We start from the raw sequence: 23,852 nt of genomic DNA on the forward strand, positions 1-23,852 counted from the left end.
AATGGACTATCTGTATCTTTAATTCCTAAAAGTGATGTTCCAACAGGTTTTATTTTACTGTAATTTTAGATACTTGTTTCTTACTTCAAATGTTGGTTGAACCTGGCTTCATTATGTGGTTCATTTCATGGATTTCAGTGTAGCTGCATACATAAAATACTACATGTTGTTGAGTCCTTTCATCAAGATTACTTAATATTTTCTGCAGTTAATTTTTTGAAATTATTCCTGTTATTGTAAACAAAGCGGGTAGCAAAAGCTCACAAAGTGGTGAAAATACTGATGCTGATGTCTCCTGTGAGGAGTCCAGACCTTATTGCTGATGTGTGAGGTCATTGCAAATGAACAAGCTTCTTTGGTGGGTGTTTAGAGAGAGAATACAAGAGGCTTTTAGTGCATGATACAACCAACATGGCAAAGATGACAGGCTGTTAGGAAATGAGAATTAGTATAGATTGGGGAGCCAAAAGCAAGAATGTCTAAAAAACCAGAAATGTTGAAAAATAGAATTAACTTTTACAGGTATTATGACATACTATATTATTATTTTTTAAAATACATTTTATTGATATTTTACAGAGAGGAAGGAAGAGGGATAGAGAGCTAGAAACATCGATGAGAGAGAAACATCGATCAGCTGCCTCCTGCACACCTCCCACTGGGGATGTGCCCGCAACCAAGGTACATGCCCTTGACCGGAATCGAACCCAGGACCCTTCAGTCCACAGGCCGACACTCTACCCACTGAGCCAAACCGGTTTCGGCCATACTATATTATTTTTTATCATCATCATTGATATCATTCTTCAATATAACACTAAAAAGAAATAGTTTGTAAACTTAAAAATCTCACATGTCTGTGAACTTTCCAGATTTGGGCATTTATTACTATAGTGTTAGATGCTTTAGTGTTAGGTAGCTATATTGTGGAGATGATGAGAAAGACAGAATGCACAAGTAAAAGGGAAGTAATGCTTGAAAGAATGTGTACGGTTATTCCGAAGCTTTAGGGTTATAAGAGGGGAAAGCACTATAAAAAGGGAAAAAATAATTATTTTACGGGGAGTTGGATGTAATTGACCAATTTTGTCTGCTCTCATATTCAGATGAGTAGTTCTATTCACTACTCATTTCTTGGCGGTATTATGGGGCTTGCTTAGACTCCAGCATGTTGATTGAGGTGTAATTGCAGCCCTTGAGCTATTTTGGGGATAGTCTGGCTTCCCTGTAACTCTTTTCACACTTGATATTGAAGCAGTAATCCCAGTGGTTAAGAAAGCATAAGCTGAAATCAGTCTTGAGTTCAAGTCCTAGTCTGTTTTTTCCCAGTTACATGTACTGGAACATGTAGTTTAATTCCGATGAGCCTCGGTTCCCTCATTTATAAATGGGGTTAATAATGCCTATCTTTCTGGATTGTTTGTATATTAAGGGAGATATATGCTAAGCCCTGTGCCTAAAACAGTGATTGTAAGTAAATAGTAACGTGGATGATAATGATGTCAGCTTGAAATTAAATGGCTGTAAAGGGTAAAAGTATGCAAAAGACACCCTACTGAATGTCCTACACCACTGGAATAGAGAATGAAAATGTGTTAAACTCTTGCTTGAGAAGTTTTTAAGATGTCCCTGTGTAGCATGGAAATCAGAGTTGACATTTAGGAATAGGGGACTTGACCAAGGATTTATGTTATTAATCAAAACCCATGCTACTGCATGCCAGAGTAAACAGTGTTAAATTTAAATATTATATGTTTTCTCATTTATCAAGTATAATTGTTGAATACAAAGTACCCATAGTACCAGCAGAGAGAATGTCTAATGAATACAACTTTTTAAAAATCAAACATAAAATGATCAAAACTCCTTCACTTTATATCAAGACCTCCTGAGAGAGTTCTCCATTCAAATTTACATACCAACCAAAATGGAGTTCTGCCTTTCTCCACAGAGCAGTGAGGAACTTAGCCTGTGAAGGACAGAGAGAAGTGTGTTCCAGGGAAAAGTATAAAATTTATGTTCTATCAGAGTGTACTTGTCCTCAATTCCAAACATTCCCAGATTTGTGCAAATAAAATGGACTAAAGTAGGACAACTTATCTGGAACTAACTTGTAAATAAATTGCCTTTAAATGTTGGCATTGATTTTACCCACTCACTTCTATTCACGTCTCAGTTTGAAGCAGGACCATGTTACTGTGATACCAGAGTTGGTGTAAATAAAGCACCATTCCTTGAGACTTCAAATCCAGTGACTTCCAATGACAGTAATTATGGTCCCCACCATCCCATTATTGTGTTCACTTTAATTTATCCTCCATGGCTAGTAATGGCGAGCAGAATTCAATGTATAGTTTGGCATCTTCAAGGTAGGGTCACCTGAAGATGAGGGGACATTAGTCTGTGTGAGAGATCTGTTTGGCTTGTGTTCTTAAACTTCTTGAAGCTCACCTGCTACTACACATTGATTTTCCTCCTGACATATGTAAACCAGATAGCCATGCATGGTTGTCATTGGCACGCATGTATTTTCAAAGAAAATCTTTTTTTTTTCTTTTCCAGAACGAGTATTGGTAATTTCCTCATAAAATATTATGTTGGTCTACTGATTTGCTTGTGATCACTCGGGTCCAGAGGCACACAGGAAGGTAGGCAAGATACCTGCCTGCCTGTAGGAGCTCTGGGTGTGATTTCCTCTCCTCTCCACCCTCTCTCCCCACCCCCAGCACGCACGCAGTCACACAGCCCAGTTACTAAACGAACGTTTCCTTAGTGTTCGCCCAGCTCTCGCTGGGTGCTCAGGGGTGTCATTTACAACATATTGAAAAATGAAAATGATATCCTCAGGGGGGGCATAAGGTAGGTCCGAGAGGGAAAATACATTCCCTGGCCGGGGATTTCTTAAACATTTACAGCTGATGAAGTAGTTGTGTAGAGGTTGGGGAATTTCCCCGGCCTTACCCCTCTGCCCAGCCTGAGGTTGAGCTGAGGCTGAGGCTGAGGCTGAGGCTGAGGCTGATCTGAGCGCGGAGACGGGCAGGCCTGGGATTTACCTCTTCAGCCACTGGGAGGCCCTCTGCGTCCCCCTTTCCCCGGAGCCCGGCGGCAATTACTCACTCGTGCAGTGGCACCAGCCTTCCACCAGGGAGCCCTGGATTCGCTCTCCCGCCCGCCCCTCCGCCCCCTCCGTCCCCCCATCTGCAGCTTGCTGGCTCTCTCTCTCTCCCTCTCTGTCTCACTCTCTTTCTCTCCCTCTGCTATCGGAGCACAATGAAAGCCTGTGTATCGCCGTGACTCCGGGCAGTGGAGCCAGTGTCAGCCAAGCGGCCAACAACAGACGGGAAAGAGAAAGGAAAATACAAGCTACTTTTTTTTTTTCTTTCCACCTATAAAGCGGAGCAATACAAGAGAGAGATCCACACTGCTTATTGCGAGTCCAGACCCTCAGATCCACTGGCCGGGATGGAATGTACAAAAGTGGACAGAAAAGTGGCTGGACATGACTCGGTGCAATTTGCTGGAAGTTTGTAAGTTGGACCATCGTTTGTAAATTCCTCTCGCAAGAGTTTGTCTCTCTGGATACTGTCTTAGAATAGAGCCGGTGAGGGACTGAGGAACGGAAGCCTAAGCGGGGACAGGGGGACTGTGCTGAAGGGTCTCAGTGGCTAGCGACTTCAGCCTGCTTTCCTGCGAGGCTAGGAACCCCTAGAGGAATGAGGATTGTGCCGGCGACTGGATCAGCCCAAGGGAGAAGCATGGTCCGAAAGTCCAGCGACTGACATTGTGAACCATTGAGAAGCCGGCTCCCTTGTTTGGGAGAAGACACCCCACTGTCCCCCAAAGAGGAGGAAACACCGGAGCCAGGGGAAGGGAGGAGGAATGAAAAGCCAAAAGACAGCCTCTCTTGATTTTTGTACGGTTTGAACATTGACTTCAGAAACCTCCTGAAACAGCACTTTTTTTTTTTTTTTAACCTGAGGAAAAGTGAAGGCTGCGGGTTACCCACACAGTGGTCGAAATGCGTTTCTCTGAAGAAACATCCCCATCACGAATGTTCGGAAACAACTAGGTGAGGGGGAGTCCGGCTCCCTATTAATCCCTCTCTCAATCCCCTTCGCTGCCTCTTTCTGCCTCTGGCTCGGCACCCCTGAATCCTTGCTCTAACCCCAGGTTGTGTGGTGGCCAAGTACTTAGTGGCTCTTGTCCGCTTGGTGCGGGGGAACCCCACCGACTCCGTCCAACTTGTGCAGAGCTGTCAAAAGCCATTAGAGTGAGTCGATCGGGGTTCCTCTCCGACTCATCCTCCGCCACTGGCTTCTATTCTTGCTCCTCATCCTCTTTTTACCAACGCCCCTCCCCCACACCTTCTCCACTGCTCCCCCCCAAACCTCTGAAGACCTCTATTCATGTGGCCCTGAGCACTGAGCCCACATTGTCAAGAACAGACTTGCCTGTAATAGCCAGTTACTGCATCCTTCCACCCCACCATCCCAGAGGCAGCAATCATTGTGTCCACGAAGATGGGGGACACAGCGCCCCCGCAGGCCCCCACAGGAGGGCTAGGGGCGGCCCCTGGGGCGGGCCTCCTTGGAGGGGGCTCAGTCACCCCAAGAGTGCACAGTGCTATCGTGGAGCGCCTCCGGGCGCGGATTGCCGTCTGCCGCCAGCACCACCTGAGCTGTGAAGGCCGCTATGAACGAGGCCGAGCGGAGAGCTCAGACCGGGAGAGGGAGAGCACCTTGCAGCTCCTGAGCCTCGTCCAGCATGGCCAGGGCGCCAGGAAGGCGGGCAAGCACACCAAGGCCACTGCAGCTGCTGCCACCACTGCAGCCCCTCCGCCCCCCGCCGCCCCTCCTGCAGCAGCCCAAGCATCAGCGGCCCCCCCGCCCCCGCCGGACTATCACCATCACCACCAGCAGCACCTGCTCAGCAGCAGCAATAATGGTGGCGGTGGTGGGATCGAGGGCGAGCAGCAACCACCAGCGTCCACCCCAGGGGACCAGCGGAACTCGGCCCTGATTGCGGTAAGGCACCTGGTTTTCTCATGATTCTGGCTGTGGTCGTGTGGCCTTTTGCGAGGGGAGAGCTCACCTGGGCCTGATGAAGAGTGGACAGCGGTGCAGAGGGCCAAGGTGTCACCTGATTGCCTCCCAGGCCATTGGGTGTGCTGCGTGTGTGGTTTATACTCTTACTCAGCAAGTTCTGCTGGTGCGCACGCATGGGTTTTCCTCCACGTGGAGGGTGTTCCTTACTGGTGAGAAGCCTGAGTTTTCCAGAGGCTCTCCGAGGCCACAGCTTGTACTTGTAGAGGAGGTGGCTGCAGCCTGGCAAGATCTGAGCCACTGAGGAAGGCCAAGTCTCGGGGATGCGCCAGCTTCGGCTAGTCAGCTCTGATTAGGCCCAACAAGCCATTCTTCAGCCTGAAAACATTGATCAGTTGAACGGACCCTTTCCCCTCCTGCCTTTGAGGTGGCCCCTTTCAGAGAACCCAAGTGGTGATCTGCAACACAGAGGTTCCTGAGGGTCCCCTCAGTACAAAACAAAATGTGGAGGGAACTATCCCAGACCAGCCAGGGAATCTTTTTAAGAGACCTACTCCCTGATTCTCTATAGCCTCCCCCAGCACTCTCCCCAAGCTTCTTTTCATAGACACTACCGTTGGACAGTGACAAATGACAGCGTTCATTAAAGTGGGCAGGCACCGAGGGGCTGTGCACAAGCTGTCATCCTGGGAAGTGGCTTGTCTTCAGCCACTGCTGGTGACAGGATATCAAACCTGAAAGTTCTGATCAGGTTCCTGACTGGAAGTTCTTCCTTGGAGGCACAGATCCACCCCGTCCCAGAGGGAGTATCCCCTGACTCATTGGTTTTTGGATGCCAGTCCTGGTCAGGTGACTACTTGCCATGTGCAAGCTTCCCCCAAGCTGCTGGGCCACCAGCCTCTGGGGAGAAGGTGGAGCCCTGCCCCATAGCCCCACAGCCCCACAGCCCCGCAGCCCCGCAGCCCCGCAGCCCCGCAGCCCCGCAGCCCCGCAGCCCCACGGCCCCACCAGCTTTCTCCATCTCTGAGCTCTGTGGGGCTCCTGCGTCCTGGGTCTGCTCACACCACAGCTCCAGTTTGCCCAAGTCAGCCCTAATGAAAGTCAGCAACAGGAAATAGCCAGGCCAGCCGAAAAGTACTCAAAAAGCCCAAAGGAAGGAAGGCACCGCGTTGAACTTCTCCAACGGAGTTTGAAAAGTAGCTCTAGGCAGAGGACACCTTACAGACCAGCCCATAGCATGCTTCTCTGTGGCTCCCTATCCCTGTAGGGATGGTTTCCAGAAACTCGGGGACTAGGAGGGTGCTCTCCCCCACACACACACACACACACACACACACACACACACACACACACACCTTTTTGCTTGGGATGCCTAGAACTGCAACTTCCTGGAGCCGCTCCAGATGAAAAATAACTGCTAGCAGTTAAACTGCCTAGTGTTTGCTGCTTTATCCTTGAGTAAAATTTGTTTGTGGGGTTCTGCTAGAGCTTCAAAGACTAATTTCCTCTCCTTGCCACCTGCTCTGTCCCCACCTTTCACTGGAATTCCCTCTGAGAGCTAGGGGAGTTTGCTTTGTGAAGGAGAGATGCTGAGGTGAGGGGGGAGGAGAGGGAGAGAGTCACTCCAATGGCGAGAAGAATGAGGTTTGTATGCATGTGTGTGTCACCAGCATCTGCAGCCAAAAGTATCTAAATGCCTCGATTGTCCCCAGTAAATTTATAATCTGTCTGCAAGTCTCCCAATAATACGGCTTTGTGTGCTTCCCGGTCTCCTGGTAAGTGTTTCTGGGGATGATACAGGGACCGAGGCGCCCAGCCCTGCTCCGTGGAGAAGACTGACCTCTGTTCTGGGTGCCAAGCCTGGATGTGGCCCTCGCATCCCAGCCTCTGGGAGGAAGGCGGCGCGCCTGCTCATGGCCTTGTTCTTCTGGCTTTTGCTTTTCTCCCACTTGGAAGTAAGATGAGGCTGCCTTTTTTTTTCTTCTTTTTTTTTTCACTTGGGGGTTTTGGGATGCGAAATGAAACCAACTTTAGCGGTGATTGTAACTTTACGATTAGCAATATCCACGGCGGGAGGAAGTGAGAGCACAGTGTCTGACCTTTCCCAACTGAAGGCTTTCGTGCTGCAGAAGCCAGAGGTGGCCGCTGTCCCACTCCTGGTCTTAGCGGGAATCTGTGTTCTCTCTCCTAAACACCAGCCATCACCTGAAACAGTCCCTGGGGGTCCGACCTGTCTGAGTGATGATGAGAGGGGCCGTGTGAGTTAGGGGTCAGAAGATAATAGTTGTTTTTCATTGAAAATGTGTGGCATTGCAAGGGACAATGGTTATTTCCGCCCCCCCCTTGGTTATTGGAAATTCCCTTCTCCATTTTAGCTTCTAAATTTGGTGCTTTGTTACTCAGCATGGCACTCAGTGATGGTGATGCAAGTACTGTATTAACCTGATAACATTGTGTGCGAAGGGTCTGGGTGTTTGGGAGTGATTCACCAAGCCCATTGGACCTGCAGGTCTCACTTCTCTCCTGCTCCTCTTATTTTCCAAAACACTGTGAATTTAAAGGGGCCTTTTGTGCAGAATAAGCATCAGAGTGCGTTCTTCATTGTATTGCGGCGGTGCCCGTAACCAGATTTATTTCTGTCTGGGTGTGTTGAACGTATCACTTTAATCATTAATTGGTATCTCATAAGTGGCCATAAACACCCTTTGGAGAAAGGCAGAGAATATTGATCACCTCAAGTCAGATATGCACTGTGACCTCAACTGAAAGCTCCATACCCTGCCTACCTGCTAGCACAATGCCTTGAATATAGTCGGTAATACTAGTTAGTATCTGAATGATGGTGAAAGGGGAACTTCTGTTCCACGAGATGGTGTTGACTTTGAGGAGTGTTATACTGCAAGAAATGTACAATGTCTGAGTTATTTTAATAGCCTAAGATGCAAGAACAATGCAAGAATAACCCCCACGCCAGTTCTAATTCTGTCCACATTGAGAGCCTAATTCTGCAGCCCTTACTCAGCCAGTTTCTTCATTTAGCTCAAGTACAGGTTCAGGGGAAGCCCCACGGCTACAGGGACTGCAGGAACAGAGCCTTTTAGAGGGCCCGGATCGTAGGGCTTAAAGAAGATCTGCATTTCTAACCACTGGGAGCAGGCTTTAGGCACTAAATCATTTGCTGGGGAAGTATGTTTGCATCTCTGAATGAACTGTAAAACTGAGTAATTGCTGGTCCATGGAGCAGCACAGTTTGAGCTTCCGTGGTGCATTATCCATCTTTCCCTTTTGCCTGAGACAAGCTCTTTTTCTGTTGCATACGCTGTTGCTAGGATGGATAGATAAGTGGTTCCAAGCCATCTTTGGCTGTAGAGATTATCTTTTCTCTAATGTAGTGTGGAGGAAAGAAAGCAGATCAGACAAGGGTCTGCATCCTCGGTTCTGTGCCTGCTTGATCACTACCAGCTGGGTGACCTAGGACAAGCTACTTAACAGTCATCTGTAAAGCAGAGAGAACAATAACACTGCCCTGGGTTGCTGAGAGAAGCAAATGAATGTGTGTTTCCGAACAGGCTTTGGAAAAATTAAAGCACTGCAGAAATGCAAGGCATTATTGCTAGTATTTCTAATAATAAACGACGAAACAACAGGTCATAATACCAGTTTTTCCAGGGATTAAAAGTATCCTTAGGCTCTCAGTTGAGTGTTTGAAATGGTGAAATAGCTTTTATTGTAAATAGAGGGATTGGTGTTTCAAATACAGTGCTGTCAAGATAAGACTGAGATATCAGTGTGCTTAAGTGTTCCTGAAGGTCCCAGAAAGTCCTAGTTCACAGGGACTGTTCTGCGAAAGTGTTTGGGGCCTCGGAATGCACGTCTCTTACAGGCCCCTGCGTGGACCTGAGTAGCTTGGGAAAGGTGTGTCCACCAGGGCGTCTAAGGAATACTAGGAAAGTCGTTTGCACACACAGTATGGGAAAGTTAAATATTTTGTCAACAATAGTCTAAAATGTTAATTGTTAGCTTAAGAAAATCAAACAAGTTCAATCATTGCCAGAGTTCCCTGGTTATTTTTGACTGATAATAATCAAGTTTCCAATTGGCAACTCAACATTTCTACACTGTAAGTAGGGAGCTGAGAACAGGAGCAGTTTATTGGCCAGATGTCGGTTTCCGTGGCTGTCTGTGTGATAAATGTCCTCCCAGGACAGTGATAGGAGTGTTTACATTATTTATGTATGCAGCCATCATTTCCTTAAGAACTGACCTATTTCTGTTCTGTTTTCCAGAACAGAGTAATAAAGGGAGAGTTCTTATCTCTCCAGGACCTTCCTACTACTTCTTTCAAGTAAATACAATTATAAGAGCTCACAAAAGCAAAAGAGTTCAAGTGGAGAGAGAAGTTGGTACAATCCTTTATCAAAAAGTGACAGAAAGCTCGCTTTGACAGCGAAGTGATGTTATGTCAACCAATATGTCTTGCTTGTTTGGGTCGCTGTTTATTGAGAGAAGTCATCTGCTTTCTTTGAAATAATATCATTGCTAGGTGATGTTCATCCAATGTTCCTGAGAGTTAAAGTTTGATACTGTATGGCTTCCCTAATACTGTACACCTTTTGGAAGTACCAAGACAAACATGGGTTTTCAAATGTTCTGAAACATAACAATTAAATATGACTAAACGTGTGGCCATGATTAACTGTTTTTGTTTTCAGTGATGGTGTATGTGTGTTTATCACTGCAATTTAATCTCAAGAAGCCTAGAAAGAAATCTGAAAAAGATATCTAGTTCTGCTCTGCATAGCAGCTAAACCATCCAAACCATCCTGAGTGGATTCTACTACTTCCTTGTCCTTTAATCTAGCCCATTATATATGTTCATAGCGGGGTCATGCTTAAGGAAAATAATTCTAAAGTTTCCTTCTCCATCCTCATGCTAATTTCCCTCACTTTCTAACAGGCTCTGCCGGAGAACATAAATACAGCAAAAGACAAAGTCCCTGCAAACTTACAGTCTAGTAGGCTAATCAAGACCACATCAAGAAAGTAACAGCAAAATTAGGTAGAATGGACCAAAACTGATTTAGAAAGTCAGAGAAAGGAATAAATATTTATTGAGCCCTAGAATGTACGAGGCACTTTCATTACATATTTTATGTAATGCCTTACCAAAAACAAACGAAAGCCCAAACAGATGCATAAGCAACATTTGCCCCATTTTAAAATAAGTAAACTGAGGCTTAGGGATGCAGTAAATGGAAGCATTTAATGCATAGACTTTGTAGATCAACATGTGTTCAGATCCTTACTTCACACCTACTAGCTATATGAGCTTGGGAAAATAACTTTATTCTCTTGGAGCAGCAGTATCTTCATCTGTAAAATAAAGCTAATATTCTTTGGCAAAACAGTTAGCACAGAGCCTGGCACATGGGTGCTCTAAGCATTAGCACTGTTGATAGTCGGTAGGAGAGAGATTCAAATCCAGGCTGGGAGAGCTCTTTAGAGACTGTGGGTCACCAGCAGGGCCTGTGAGGAGTGAGTGAATGTGGAATGTGGAATGGGGCAGCTGAGAGTGGATGACCATGAACGTTAGGTGTCTGGGGCAGAGAGTGAAGCCTGACTCCCCTGTGGTTGGGTTTGAGTCAAGCGGGGCACGAGTACGGTGGATCTTCTTCAGGGAGGGTCAGGAGTTCTGGCAAGAGTGCAGTCAGAAGCCCTGGAAAATGGTAGAGCAAGCAGGACTCAGAGGAGTCAGCATCTATGAAGCAATAATAATCTTTCATATACTTGAAGACAAGTATTACATTTCCCCTCGAGCCGCCTCTTCTCATAGCACATTGCCTAAGTGTTCTGTATTACCTATCTCCAGGTCCCTTGAGCGGCTTAATGCCTTGCTATTTACACACTTCTCCCATTCACAGTGAGTTATATACAGCATGACATGGCCTTTGGCATCCAAAGGAGATGGTTTTAAAAGCATACTAGCTAGACACAAAAGAGAAACTAAAAGAAGCAGAACCAACTCCTCCTCTGGAGGCCTTCCAGGGCCAATAAGAATTGCCCTGTGGGTAAAAGTGTGTTCTCTTGATGTGTAAACTGATCTTCCTACAAATGAGTTTGCTTGTTTACTAACTTGGAAAAGGTGATTTCATTAAAAAAAAAATGTGAGCAGAAATCTATGAAAGGCTGCAAGTCCAGATGGTCTTTGAGATTTACTTACTTTCTGGCTTGCTTTTTAATGCAGATGTGTTACCAATCTTTTATACTTCCCCCAGAGTTTACTGGAATATTAGGTTCTCCTGTCTGGTCCACAGGGCAGGGAAGGTACCATATGGAATAGATGGCAGAGGAGAAAAGCCAACAGTTCCTTTGCCCTCTGATTCAAGGCATGATGCTGGGATGCTGACCATAGCTAGTGGGCTATCTACCTATGGCTGCCAGCTTCCACCCTTTCCTACACAATCTAAGGAAGAGATGCGAAAGAATAAAAGCTGTTTCATTTCCTCTAGAAGGAAGTGAGAAGTTTACCCATGCTCCACAAGACTTGAAGCACAACCAACTGTCAAATGAATGACTATGAAAATGGGAAAACAACAGAGTTTACGTGCACTGTACTCTTCATGGTTTTAGTGAAGGTTCTGACATTTCATATCAAGATTGTGGATATGAATGCTTTTAAAGTTTGGAGAAATTTTTCATTTTTTCATTAAAGAATTGCGTATTGTGTAGCTCTTCTATGCCATGGGAATTAATGTATCCATGATGAGTAATTTGATATAGCCTTTTCCCTCTTAGTATTTACAGTCTAAAAAGAGAGTAGGTGGGGTTGGAAACAAAAGTGTTAAAGTTGACTGTTTAAGGAAGCAAGGTATCATAGCAGTAAAGAGACTGGGGTCAGGGGTGAGCGCTACCACTTAATAGCTATGTCTTCGTGGTTAAGTTAGCTAACCTCTTCTGCCTCGGTTTCCTCACTTGTAACATGGAATAATAGTAATAGAACTAACTATGTAGGGTCATTGAGTAAATGAGGTAACTGCCTGTCACCTGGTAGAGGCTCAGTAAATTTTAGCTGTTATTATTGATCTGAGATGTGACATACTCGAGTCAGATTCATGGTTTTCCCAGCCATGGATTCTATCTCCAGAATGTGTCAGGGGCACCTTGTAGAAGGACATGGCTTTTCTCTTTAATATTTACTTAAAATGGCCAGTGAGGGATATCACAGTATTCAGTTTCCCTAAGTAGTTTAATATGGAGATGTCATCTGGGCTAGGTTTACATTTCCCTGGAATGGGTTAAATAGTGCCCTTCTTGAGAAAAGGTTCCATTAATATTTCTTCAAATCCTGGGATTCTAGGAGTCCTCATCCGGAATTTGACCAGAGTCAGTGTTTATTTGACTTTTCACTTCTTCGAGAATAGAGGCTGGGTTTCCATTCATTTGCCCAGTGAGTGTGGCATGTGGGCTTTGTGGGTAAATGAGAAATTTAAACCATCTATTGAGAGTTTGGAATCATTAGAACTGAATAGCCCAAATTTACCCTTTAACTGAATTATTAATTCAGACTGATGAATAATTCTTAAGTGAATCTGGTCACAAAGTGACAAAGAGTTAGAAGTTCCCAGCTGTGGAGCTTTAAATTTATGCTCTTGAAAGCCAGATCCCGGCTCAAGTTGCTGAAGAATCAATTAGCTCACTGCAAAGAGCTGCAAGTGAATGGGCAATGCGAGTTTGCCCTCTTCCCCAAGAGCAGGATGAAAATGTTATGCCTTGCTGTGGTTCTCAGCTTGGACTCCCACCTTTGCTCAGTGCTTCCTAAAATGTGACTTTCTGTGGGAAACATGTGGAAAATTTGCCAAGGCTTCCTTCCAAGCAAGTCTTGGTGATGATAAATCTGAACCCAAAGCACAATGCTTCTATGAAGAAGTGACAGGATTAGAGTAAGAATAATCTTGTTGGGTGGGTGATGTTTGGGCAAGGATGCATGTGTTGGTTCTGACTCTGAGCGAAGGATGGAGTCAGAATTTTGTTTGTTTGTTTATTCCCCATCATTTAAACTTGCATCTCCCCCCCGCCCCCCGCCCCCCGCCCTCCGCTCCTTGGGAGAGAATATTCTTAGAAAAGGTAGTGTCAAGCTCATGCTGGGTTTGTTTTGGTTTGTATTGTTTTTACAATGTTCCACGAGTCATTATGACAGGTTCATACATTAATATGGAATCATTAACACTGTTGTTTAAAAAACTCTCTTTTGTCAGAAATGTGGCATGAGTTATATTTGTGGATCTTTTCCAACCCACTAATAACTCTCACCCACATGAAGCCCCACAGACTTCACTATACAAAAGACTTCTTTTCAGGTAATTGTGATGTATTTGAATAGAAAGTTAATTACATGTTTGAGGGTTTTTTTGTTTTGTTTTCAGAAAATGTTACTTAAGGCAAAAGTTTGCTGTAACGGCTAATAACTTACCAGGGGTCTATTGGAGACACAGTATAATCTCTTAGAATCATGGTAACCAGGGTGCAAAGAAGTGGCTTAATTGAATACAATTTGTACTGTACTGTGTCTTTGGAGTGATGATCGCCAGGCTTAAGTATACATTGCTCATTTCGGGAGGTCTCTGAAGTCTGAATTATGTAAAAACAAAAACATTCTCCGGCCGAGAAGCTGGAGTGACTAAGTTTTTTGTTGTCGTTCACCTAAGTGGACTGATACTTGCTAAACCGGCTAAGGCTGGCACGTTTGATTGCCACACTGCATCGTGTCATTTCAGGCTGCAAAAAGTATGTGCTAGTGGCTTATCCCATTGGGTTGTTTCTCGGAAGTGTTAAGAACATGTGCAAAGTACAGACATAAGAATAGACAGGAAAGAGCAGCGGTCCTCTTAACAAGCAACCGGCGGGGGCTTTGGTTCAGCCGTGGTTGCACCCAAGTCCTGCAGCCTTTGCACTAGGAGAGCTTCCTTTTCTCGCTTAGATTCTTTGCATGTGCGTCTGTTTACAGGCGTGGTCCCCGGGAGAGAGCTTCTGAGCTATCCTTGTGCTAAATTAAACATTAGTTTGCTGCTTGGGAACCTGATCTTCCATAGGCTAGGCAACAATATCTTTCTGAGAGAGCTTCCAGCGACGCATTTCCCGCAGGAAGAGACCACTCAGGAGCCTTCCCACCTCTCCTGTCTGCTTAGCTGGGGCGAGTGTGTTGCTTGGGAAGTGTTTTGTCTAACCAGGTCCAGAAGCCCTTGATGTCCTGCTGGAGGGCCTGTACCCCCTTAGTATATCATATGTGGACATGGTCAGAGCAGCACCCAGATCATGGAAGAGTTCGCCACCCATGGGCAGGCATGCCGTTTGCTCACTGCCTCCCAGGTTCTGCACCCACAGAAATAAAAGAGAGTATGTTGCAAAATAGAGGCCATCTGCTTTCCACCCTTTTTCATTTCCATCCTGCCCATCCCCCAGGAAGCTAGTTCCTATTGATCTCAGAATAAGACACTGTCAGTGGATAGAGTTGCATGAGCCCTTAGAGCAGTGGTTCTCAACGTGCTTAATGTCGTGACCCTTTAATACAGTTCCTCATGCTGTGGTGACCCCCAACCATAAAATTATTTTCGTTGCTACTTCCTAACTGTAATTTTGCTACTGTTAATGAATCGTAATGTAAATATCTGTGTTTTCCGATGGTCTTAGGCGACCCTGCTAGCAGTCGCAACCCACAGGTTGAGAACCGCTGCTGTAGAGCCTAAGACCATCAGGAAACACAGATATTTACATTACGATTCATTAACAGTAGCAAAATTACAGTTAGGAAGTAGCAACGAAAATAATTTTATGGTTGGGGGTCACCACAGCATGAGGAACTGTATTAAAAGGTCGCGGCATTAAAAACGTTGAGGACCACTGCCTCAGAGAGCAAACAGACCGAACTCTTTCTCATAGATGACAAAATTAAAGCCCACTTAAAAGAAAGCGTTCCACGATCCCACTGCAGTAGAATTAGATCGAGAACTCAAGTTTTCTGACAACTATTCCAGGTTATAGAAAGTAGTCCTTTTATTAAGGACTTTTTATAAACCTACAAAAAGAACATTAAGGGCAATTTGGAATTTTTATTAAAGTTTTGCTAGTAGAAAGAGCATGGAGTGGAAAGCCTACGGTAGGTTGTTTTGTAAATGGTCCCGATGTTGCCTTCTATCCCTTTGCAATGTGACTTTACCACTTCTCCCAGCAATAAGTGGACGCGATTTCCCCCCTTAAGTCTGAAGTTTAAAGACGATTTATTTGTTTTAACCAAGAGGATGTGACAGAAGTGAAACTGTGCTAATTCTGAGGATGGGCTTTAGAAAGCTCTCTTGGACTTAAAATTTGTTAAGAGGGTAAACCCTATGTTAAGTGTTCTTACCACAAATAATAATAACAGCAGGAGAAAACTTTGGAAGGCAATGGATATGTGTATGGTCTTGATGGTGGCGATGGTTTCACAGGTGCACACTTATCCCCAAATTTACAGAACTGTATATGTTAAATGTGTACAGCTTTTTATATGTCAGTCGCATCCAAATAAAGTGATTAAACACAAAACAAAAACAAGCCCTCCTGGAACACTGACACCACCATGGAAAGAAGCTGGTCCCGCCGGCGAGAGAATGAGCATCCACATGCAGAGGACTAAGGTGCCCCTGCCTCGAACCAGCACCAGCTGTGAACACGAGAGTGAGGCCATCTTAGACTAGCCAACTCTCTGACTCAATGCAGCCATCTGAGTGAGTGAGTGACCCCAGGAGAAATCAGCTGAGGGTTAACTACCCAGCCAACCTAGAGAATCATGGGGAACATGGCTTCACTGTTTGAAGCCATGAAGTTTTGGGGTAATTTGTAACTTAGCAAGGGGTAACTGAATCAGAATCAGAACACCTCGGCATGGAAGATGATTCCACCTCTTTAGATGTGTTACCCCAAGACTGGTTACATAACACTTTGTGGACCAGTAGTTCGATTGCTAGCTTTACCCAGTGGCCAGATAAGTTTCTATTGAATGAGTACAAAAAACATTTTACATAAATGTTAAAGGCACGCTTTAAAATTAAATACCCATTGCATTTTGAAGTTATTTACTACATGTTCTTACAAGCTAATATCTTGTTAAAGTATGATACTTTGTAAAACACTGTGTAATATGAAGCGAGAATTCTTGTGATCCGTCCGCAATCTTTGAGACTCATTTTCTGCTTTTGATGATAATAGAACTATCTCAAAAGGTTGTAAGGGTTAAATGAGATAATGCAGAAAGACCCTAGCATGCTGGAACCTAACAAACATTAGTTTCTTTGTCTCTTTTTCACTGTATTATAATTCGAGCCCCACCCCTTTTGTCATCCCACTTTCACTTCATGGCATCAATATTCTCATAGGCTTCCCCAGCTCACTGTTTCCTCCAAATAGCAATTTGCCTCTTCCCTCCTGAATGGTGGCCTGGTGCTGTCATTCCTCCTAACTACTACATTTCCAGCTTCTTGTTACGCTCCAGGGAACACATCTGCCTTCAGTAGTCTCCCCTTAAAGCAGAAAAGGGTTAACCTCATAAAGATGTCACTCCCCTTGTACTGTTATGCTGCCCTTGGGAGAGTCAAGCAGCATAGCAAATATATATGGGCAATGTAATTGCATTCGATCTTCGAGGTCACAGAAGACTTTGCTTGCTAGCACAGCAGGCAGGGGGCAAAGTAAGCATATTCTTGATTCAAGCATAAACACTTGAAATCCAGAGTTTCTAAACTCAAATTGCTCTAAATCCCTCGTTTTTTTTCCATCTTACACCTCACAATAAATGAATAAGCAAGAAGGAAGTGATACTATATTATACTTACTGTCCTTATTAGTGACAGAGTGAAAGAGCACTGGCCTGGGAATTCAGTGTTGAAGGTCCTAGTGCTCCCACTATACTAACTAGTAGGGCAAGTTGGTCAAGGCCTTTTAGCTTCCTGGTACTTACTTTCCTTCTTGGAAAAGCAAGGGGCACTGGGTGTGTGGCTGGGATCACGTCTGTGGCCCCTTTTGAGATGACAAACCTTGAATAAGTTCCCTGATATTTTTCTTTTGCTTTTCAAAGTTCAGTCTTTTCTCAAATATATCTGTTAGGAAGAATCCAAAGAAGGAAAGGTGCCCATGGTGGTAATGCTTTGTTTTTAAAAGCAAGTGAAGAGTATCGGAAGTGATCTTGGGAGCAAGCCCCGTGGAGGGAAAGCCCAGTCATGTCAGTTGCTTAACACTCTTCCTAGAAATAATGAACACGCCACTCCATGCCTGACCCTGCTTGTTGGGGTTTAGGGTGCTACTCTGAGAAACACAGTTGTGGGACTGGAGTTTGTTCCATCAAATTTATTTTTAGAGGGAACAGTGATTCCTCCTCCCAGATTCTCCCAACTGCACTTGTGACATTTCCGTGAATAAAGAAATTCCCAATAATTACATGAACTATAAAATGTAAAATGGGAAGGAAAAGATGCTTGTGGAGCTTTCCTTCCTCAGGAATTGACTAGCGTTTCCGCCATATGCATCACTCTCTCCATCTGTTTGTCTCTGTCGTTCTTTCACATACACATAACCATCGCAAAGTGTTGGTTAATGGATAGGATTTCACATGTGTCACCACTTCATTTTAAAAAGATGTTTCTGCTTTAAAGGGAACTACAAATGAGAGTCACTGAGAAATTAGCCTGGAGGAGGGGAATTCAATCCACTGCCTCCTTTTTTTTCCCCCTTATCACTAAAACCCTAAGCAGAGAGAGTAATCACCTATTTCCCAAGGGCAGCTCTAAGCCCTTAAAACTCAGATCTGTTTAGGGACTTAATAAAACTGGGGGCGGGGGGGGGGGGGGCCTGGGGTGTGTGTGTGTGCACAGGAGCTGCTCCCAACAAACCAACAAAGGAAAATTTACCCAAACAAATATGAGATCTAGCTCATTTCTTTGAGAGCACAGGCCCCTTCCTCTGTAGCTCTTGATTTCTTTGGAGCACCGCTCTTCAAATTGCATTTTAGGACTTCTCGACTCTTCTGGGTCTGTGGATCACACCCTAGGCTCCAGTGCGTTTTCTCTCACAAAGCAAGACGTTGCTAGTAGAAAGCCAGAAGGGTCATTTGGTTGTGGTTGTTTTATTTTGTTTCAAAGGGTAGACATACTCAGCTTTATTGTCTGGTAGGTTAGAGCCATAGAGGCGGTGAGATTTTTTTTCTGTAACTTCTCAATTCCTTAGCTTTTCTTCTGTTAAGACTTTTTTGGATTTTTAGATGCAAGTATCTTGGTTTTACACTATACACAGGCGTCCTCAAACTACGGCCCGCGGGCCACATGCGGCCCGCTGAGGACATTTATCCGGCTCACCGGGTGCTGCTGCCTGTCCTGCTTAGCAGCCGACTCGTCCCGGGCCCGCAGTGCGCATAGGAATTTGTTCATAGTTTTTTTTTTAAACTATAGTCCGGCCCTCCAACGGTCTGAGGGACAGTGAACTGGCCCCCTGTTTAAAAAGTTTGAGGACCCCTGCTATACAACATGGCTTTTCTTTTTTAAAATACTAAGATAAAGGAAGTCAAATTTTATTTCTTTTCTGATGGATTGGGTCTTACTTTTGCTTAGAAAATATGTCTTGAATCTCAAATCTCCACCTCTCTCTCTCTCTCTCTCTCTCTCTCTCTCTCTCTCTCTCTCTCTCTCACACACACACACACACACACACACACACACACACACATACACGCCCTTTGTTTACCATGATTATTTTTAGTGTATATATAGACTAAAAGTCACACGCTGATTACATAGGTGACTTTACAGAGAAAATAAAAATGAGGAACTGCATTAAAAAGTATGGTATCAGTTTTAAAGGAAATTGCTGCAGAAAATAAGAGTAGGCCAAACCGCAGAAACTAGGAAGATCACTAGATCATTATGGTAAGTGGAGTGAAGGAAACCAAGCCTTACTACCAACTACCAGGGTGACCTTGGGGTTAGTCATTCCTCCTTTGCTTCTGTGCCCTCAAAGGGCTGGATTCCTCAGCACTTTGCTTGACTAGGTTATTCCTGTCACATAGGATTCAGTTCAATTATCACCTCCTTGGAGAGACATCCATGGCTACCCTAACTAATGTGCAAACACATGATTGATCTCTCTTCCTCTCTCCTCTTCCCTATGACTTTATCCAATTATAGAGGTCTTATTGTCTTCAAACTTTTATCACTATCTGAACTTAGGTCAATTCTTTATTTATTTGTGCATTTCCTATTTTTCCCCACTGGAATGTAAGCTCTGTGAGACCAGGAACCTCCCAGTTTTGTTTCACCACCTACATCCCCAGCCCCCAGCTGTTTCTGGAATATTATGGATCCACAATAAATATTTATTGAGTGAATGACCAGATCTGTAGTGTTTAAACTAGAGCTGCCTATGAGTCTTTCAGGACTGGAGGTAGGAGAGAGAGGTGGAATAACATGTGGTAGGCAACCTAGGTCCCCACCTCCTATTTAATTAGGAGAATATATATATCTCCTAAATTTTTAGTCACACTAAAGAATATATAACTTTAAATATAAACACTAGTTTTTAATCACATGAAGGCATATATACACTGAGTGGCCAGATTATTATGATCTCTGAATGCATAATGATCTGGCCACTCAGTGTGTGTATGTGTGTGTGTGTGTGTGTATTTTAGAGGCCCGGTGGATGAATTTGTGCATGGGTGGGTCCGACCAGCATGGCCAGGGGGAGGGGACATGGGCAGTTGGCCGGCCTGCCTGCTGGTCGAACTCCTGGTCGAGGGGACAATTTGCATATTAGCCTTTTATTATATAGGATATACACTGAGTGGCCAGATCATTATGCATTCAGAGATCATAATAATCTGGCCACTCTCTCTCAATCTCTATGTGTGTGTGTGTGTGTGTGTGTGTGTGTGTGTGTGTGTGTGTGTATGCAGATCTAGATATGCCTCATGTAATTAAAAACATGGTTGCAGTGCTACAACCCCCTTTGAAAGCTACAGGGGCATGATGATCTTCTAAGATTCTTCCCAGATTGAACCTCTATAGCCCCATTCCTCATGAGTAGAAAACACTGGTGCAAGGAAAAGGATGATGGAATAGAGGTTATGTATATTGACTGCCTATTGTACACCGGGTCCTGTGTTAGGCCCTTGAACCACACAGGAGAGACAAAGTTCTTATTTAATGAAGTTTACATTTCAATGGGGATTGAGGGGAGGAGGACAGAGAGTAAACAAACAAGTACATGAAGGAGGTAAATTCAACTCTTGATACAATAATGTGCAGCTCTTTATTCAATAACTAGAGGCCCGATGCATGAAGATTCGTGCAAGAATGGGCCTTCCTTCCTCTGGCTGCAGGCACTGCCTTTGCTCCGGCCTGGAGCCGCCTTTCTGCCTTTGCTCCAGCCCAGAGCCGCCTTTCCACCTTTCCACCTTCCCACGCTGCCCAGAGGCCCAGAGTGGCTGGGGTGTTGCGGAACACCTACGTTGTCGCCATGGCGACAACACAGGCATCCTGCCCCCACCGCTCGGCACCTTTGTATGCAAGTTAACCCGCCATCTTTGTTGCATTAATTTGCATACTCACTCCTGCTTGGCTGGTGGGCATCACGAATGTACAGTCAATTTGCATCTTTCTCTTTTATTAGTGTATATGTGGCTGACTGGAGATTGACTTGGGTCAATGAAAAGGAAGCAAATCTGGGAACCACCCTGGGAAGTGGAAAGTGATGACCATAAACAAATGGCTACCCTGGAAGATGCACTCCTTGGCTAGTGCCTGCCGCAAGCCTGGACAGCTGCCTGCACAGTGGCCTTCCCGGTCCAGGCTGTGTGCTGCTTGGGCCAGTCTAAGGAAAATTCTGCTTCTGAAGCTTCTGCACAGTAGGGTGGTCATGTCAGCATCCTCTGTGCCTTGGAGCTATAGTAATCATTTTGTTAGACGTCACTGAGGTTTGAGAATTAAAGAGAAACTGCTGAAAGGCACGTTTGGAGGCAAAGAAGGATATCATCTCTCTCTAGCAATAGAAACAGAAAAGAAAGGGTCAGGAAATTAGCATCCGCGCCATAAGGAGGTAGAGGCTCAGCAGGCCCTCGGGAGGCAGTAGAAGCAGTACCTGGCATTTGCAATAGTCAGTAATACCTTCTCAGATATACTCAACCCATAGAGTCTTCACCGAAATCCTGTGCTATAAATAAGGCAAGTGTAGCTTTTTAAAATTTTACAAATAGGAAACAGACTCTGAGAAGTTGAGAAATGCTAATAATATCTTACTTTTGGAAAGCCAATTTGCAGTTTATTGAATGTGCACACACAGATGACCTCACTTTGTTCTCTGGGATATCATCACACCAATTTTAGGGCGTGAAGTGGCCTGTGCTAACTTCACTAGTGAGCAGCAATCCACCCTCTGACCCCTGAACCTGTGCAGGGTGTACAGCTGGCAAAGTTGAGTAGCTGGGCCACAAACTCATCACTGAATTTGCATCTAAGATGAGGACATTGAATATCTTGAGCTTCCCCCAAGCACACCCACACATACTTTGAAGCAATGACTCGCCTAGAAAGAATGGCAATCATGAATGGAACGAGGATGTCAGACAACCAGGGCACATCAAGTCTAGAATAAGGGAGGCTGGAAAAAAAGAGTCTTGTTATTTTTCTTTTTAAAAAATGTATTAATTGGTAAGAATGCAAGGTGAGGTGAGAACAGTTTTTTTTAATTTATGAAAGCCCACACTTTGCTCTCTATTTGAGTCTAGTGAATCAACTCGAAGATCTGGGGAGAGAAGGCTAAAGATTTTTATGAACAGAAACTTGATCTTGAATCAGAGAAGCAGATTCATCTCTGACACCAAGATTGGTCTGAGTTTTTCTCCTTGCTGTTGCTTATTTTGGAATGAATATCTTAGATGGAGCTTAAGGAAGAGACCTGCAACCCTTCGCTGAAAAGTGATTTTGAATCCATTCTGATCCAAGTTAAATATCGTTTTTATGCTGACAGGCCTTTCTTTGCTCATCTGGAGAAAATGCAGGAGTTCATAAGTGATGGGATTTTGCTTCCAGGTGGAAAGGTGCCTTATTTATCTTTGTATTTCCAGGACATACAATACTGTCAGACCCCTAGTAAGCAAGCATTGGTAAATGTTTGTTGAAATTAAACTGCAGACAGAGAGCATGATTTTGATAAGGGCCCCAACCTTTTATATTTCTGTGACTAAATGTACCATACACCAAATATGAAACACTGATCTTCAAGGTACCCTTTTGGTTCAACATACGTTTTTAAATCACATGTATCAAGTGTTCAATGTATCAGGCACTCTTCTAAGTCTTTTTTGAATATTAACTCATGTTTCTTTACAATCACACAATGAAGTAGTTATTTCCATTTGACTGATGAGGAACTTGAGGCATGAGGTGAAGGAACAGGCCCAGATCATTCAGCCGTGAGTGACAGAGTCCGGATTTGAACAGAGCAGGGTGATGCCCCTGGCCATGTGTCTAGTTATGGTTTCCTACTGCGTACAAGAGAAGGCAGTTACACACGTAATACCAGATGCTAGCTCACACATGATCCAGATCTGAGTTTGGAAGCGAAGTGCAACAAGACTTTCAAAAATCAATAACAATTAGAATGAACTCATCACCTAAGGAACAGATGAAATTCAGAATGGATGCCTAGGGGGCCACAAATTACTCTCTGAGATAGTTGCCTGTGTCCTGTTTTTTTTTTTTTGTTTTTTTTTTTGTTTGTTTGTTGTTGTTGTTGTTGTTTTTAAGAGATAGAAAGCACTTGAACATGTAGGTTTTGTGAGTGACAAATACGTATATTCAACTTGCATGCCAGGGTAAGTTGGTAGTACTACCTGGAGGACTGTAGAGGAGTCTAAGGTGCTATCCAAGCTCAGTGGAAAGGAGAGCCATGGTGGTTCATTATTGCTATCTGCCATGGCAGAGAGAAGGCAGCATGGCTGACAAGTCTCCAGGTGGATTCTTCAGGATTCAGGAACCAAAACTTGGAGGATATTGAATATAGATTCCTAGTGGAATATTAACTCTTTCCTGTATAGAATGTGTTAAGACCAGATTACACCATGAGTGGGCCTTACATCCATTTATAGAATAAAGTTAAGTTTACTAGTAAGTAAGTTAATTGTAAGTTCCTTGAATACACCATACACCAGAGCTCTCTCTGAGAGCTCTGATAGAGTGACTGAGGGTTTTTTTTCAGTATTTTTGTAAAGTACAGTACAAACTCAGCTTCACTCCCTCCCTGACTTACAACCAGATTGCTCCCAAGCCCCTCTTATGTGAAAATGTTGGAGATACTGTCACTCATGATCAGTATTCTGAAGGAAATCCATTTTTGGTAGAAGCAGAGACAAATTAAAGGTAGAAATGAGGAAAGTATGCCCTAAACATAAGTGAGATCACTGGAACTTTCTTTTGGGAATCAAATTCTGCTATAGCTGCCTCAATACAAATTTTAGCAAATATGTATTGAGCTATTATGTCCAAGCCCCACTTTAAGGATCTGGAATGAAGTGGTTCCATGGGCTCTTGGAAAATGCCTTCTTTACTATATCAATGGCTTCCTTTTACCCTAGAAAGCTAAGTGTTAGAGAGTCTTGAGTTTGTGAACCACCTGAATTGAATGTAAAATTTTGTGTGATGTGTACATTCTCAATGTAGACATGTCCCACAGTTTTGTCATATTCTCCAAGGATTCCAAGGGCCAAAGAACCTGAAGTGAAGCAGTGAAATGTGG

At 44.2% G+C, this 23,852-nt stretch overlaps 1 protein-coding gene across 1 annotated transcript in view; it reads left to right on the forward strand.

Moving 5' to 3' along the window:
* Positions 1–4,520: 4,520 nt before the first annotated feature.
* MAML2 (mastermind like transcriptional coactivator 2) overlaps positions 4,521–23,852 on the forward strand; it is a gene marked incomplete at its 5' end in the record, with an annotated part of 367,290 nt that continues 347,958 nt past the window's right edge. The window contains one exon of the mRNA XM_080687481.1: positions 4,521–5,024. Within this exon, the coding sequence (XP_080543607.1) occupies positions 4,521–5,024 (504 nt within the window). The remainder of the gene's footprint in view (positions 5,025–23,852) is intronic.

This window comes from Plecotus auritus (genome assembly GCF_963455305.1).
Source record: "Plecotus auritus genome assembly, chromosome: 9".
Lineage (NCBI taxonomy): Eukaryota > Metazoa > Chordata > Mammalia > Chiroptera > Vespertilionidae > Plecotus > Plecotus auritus.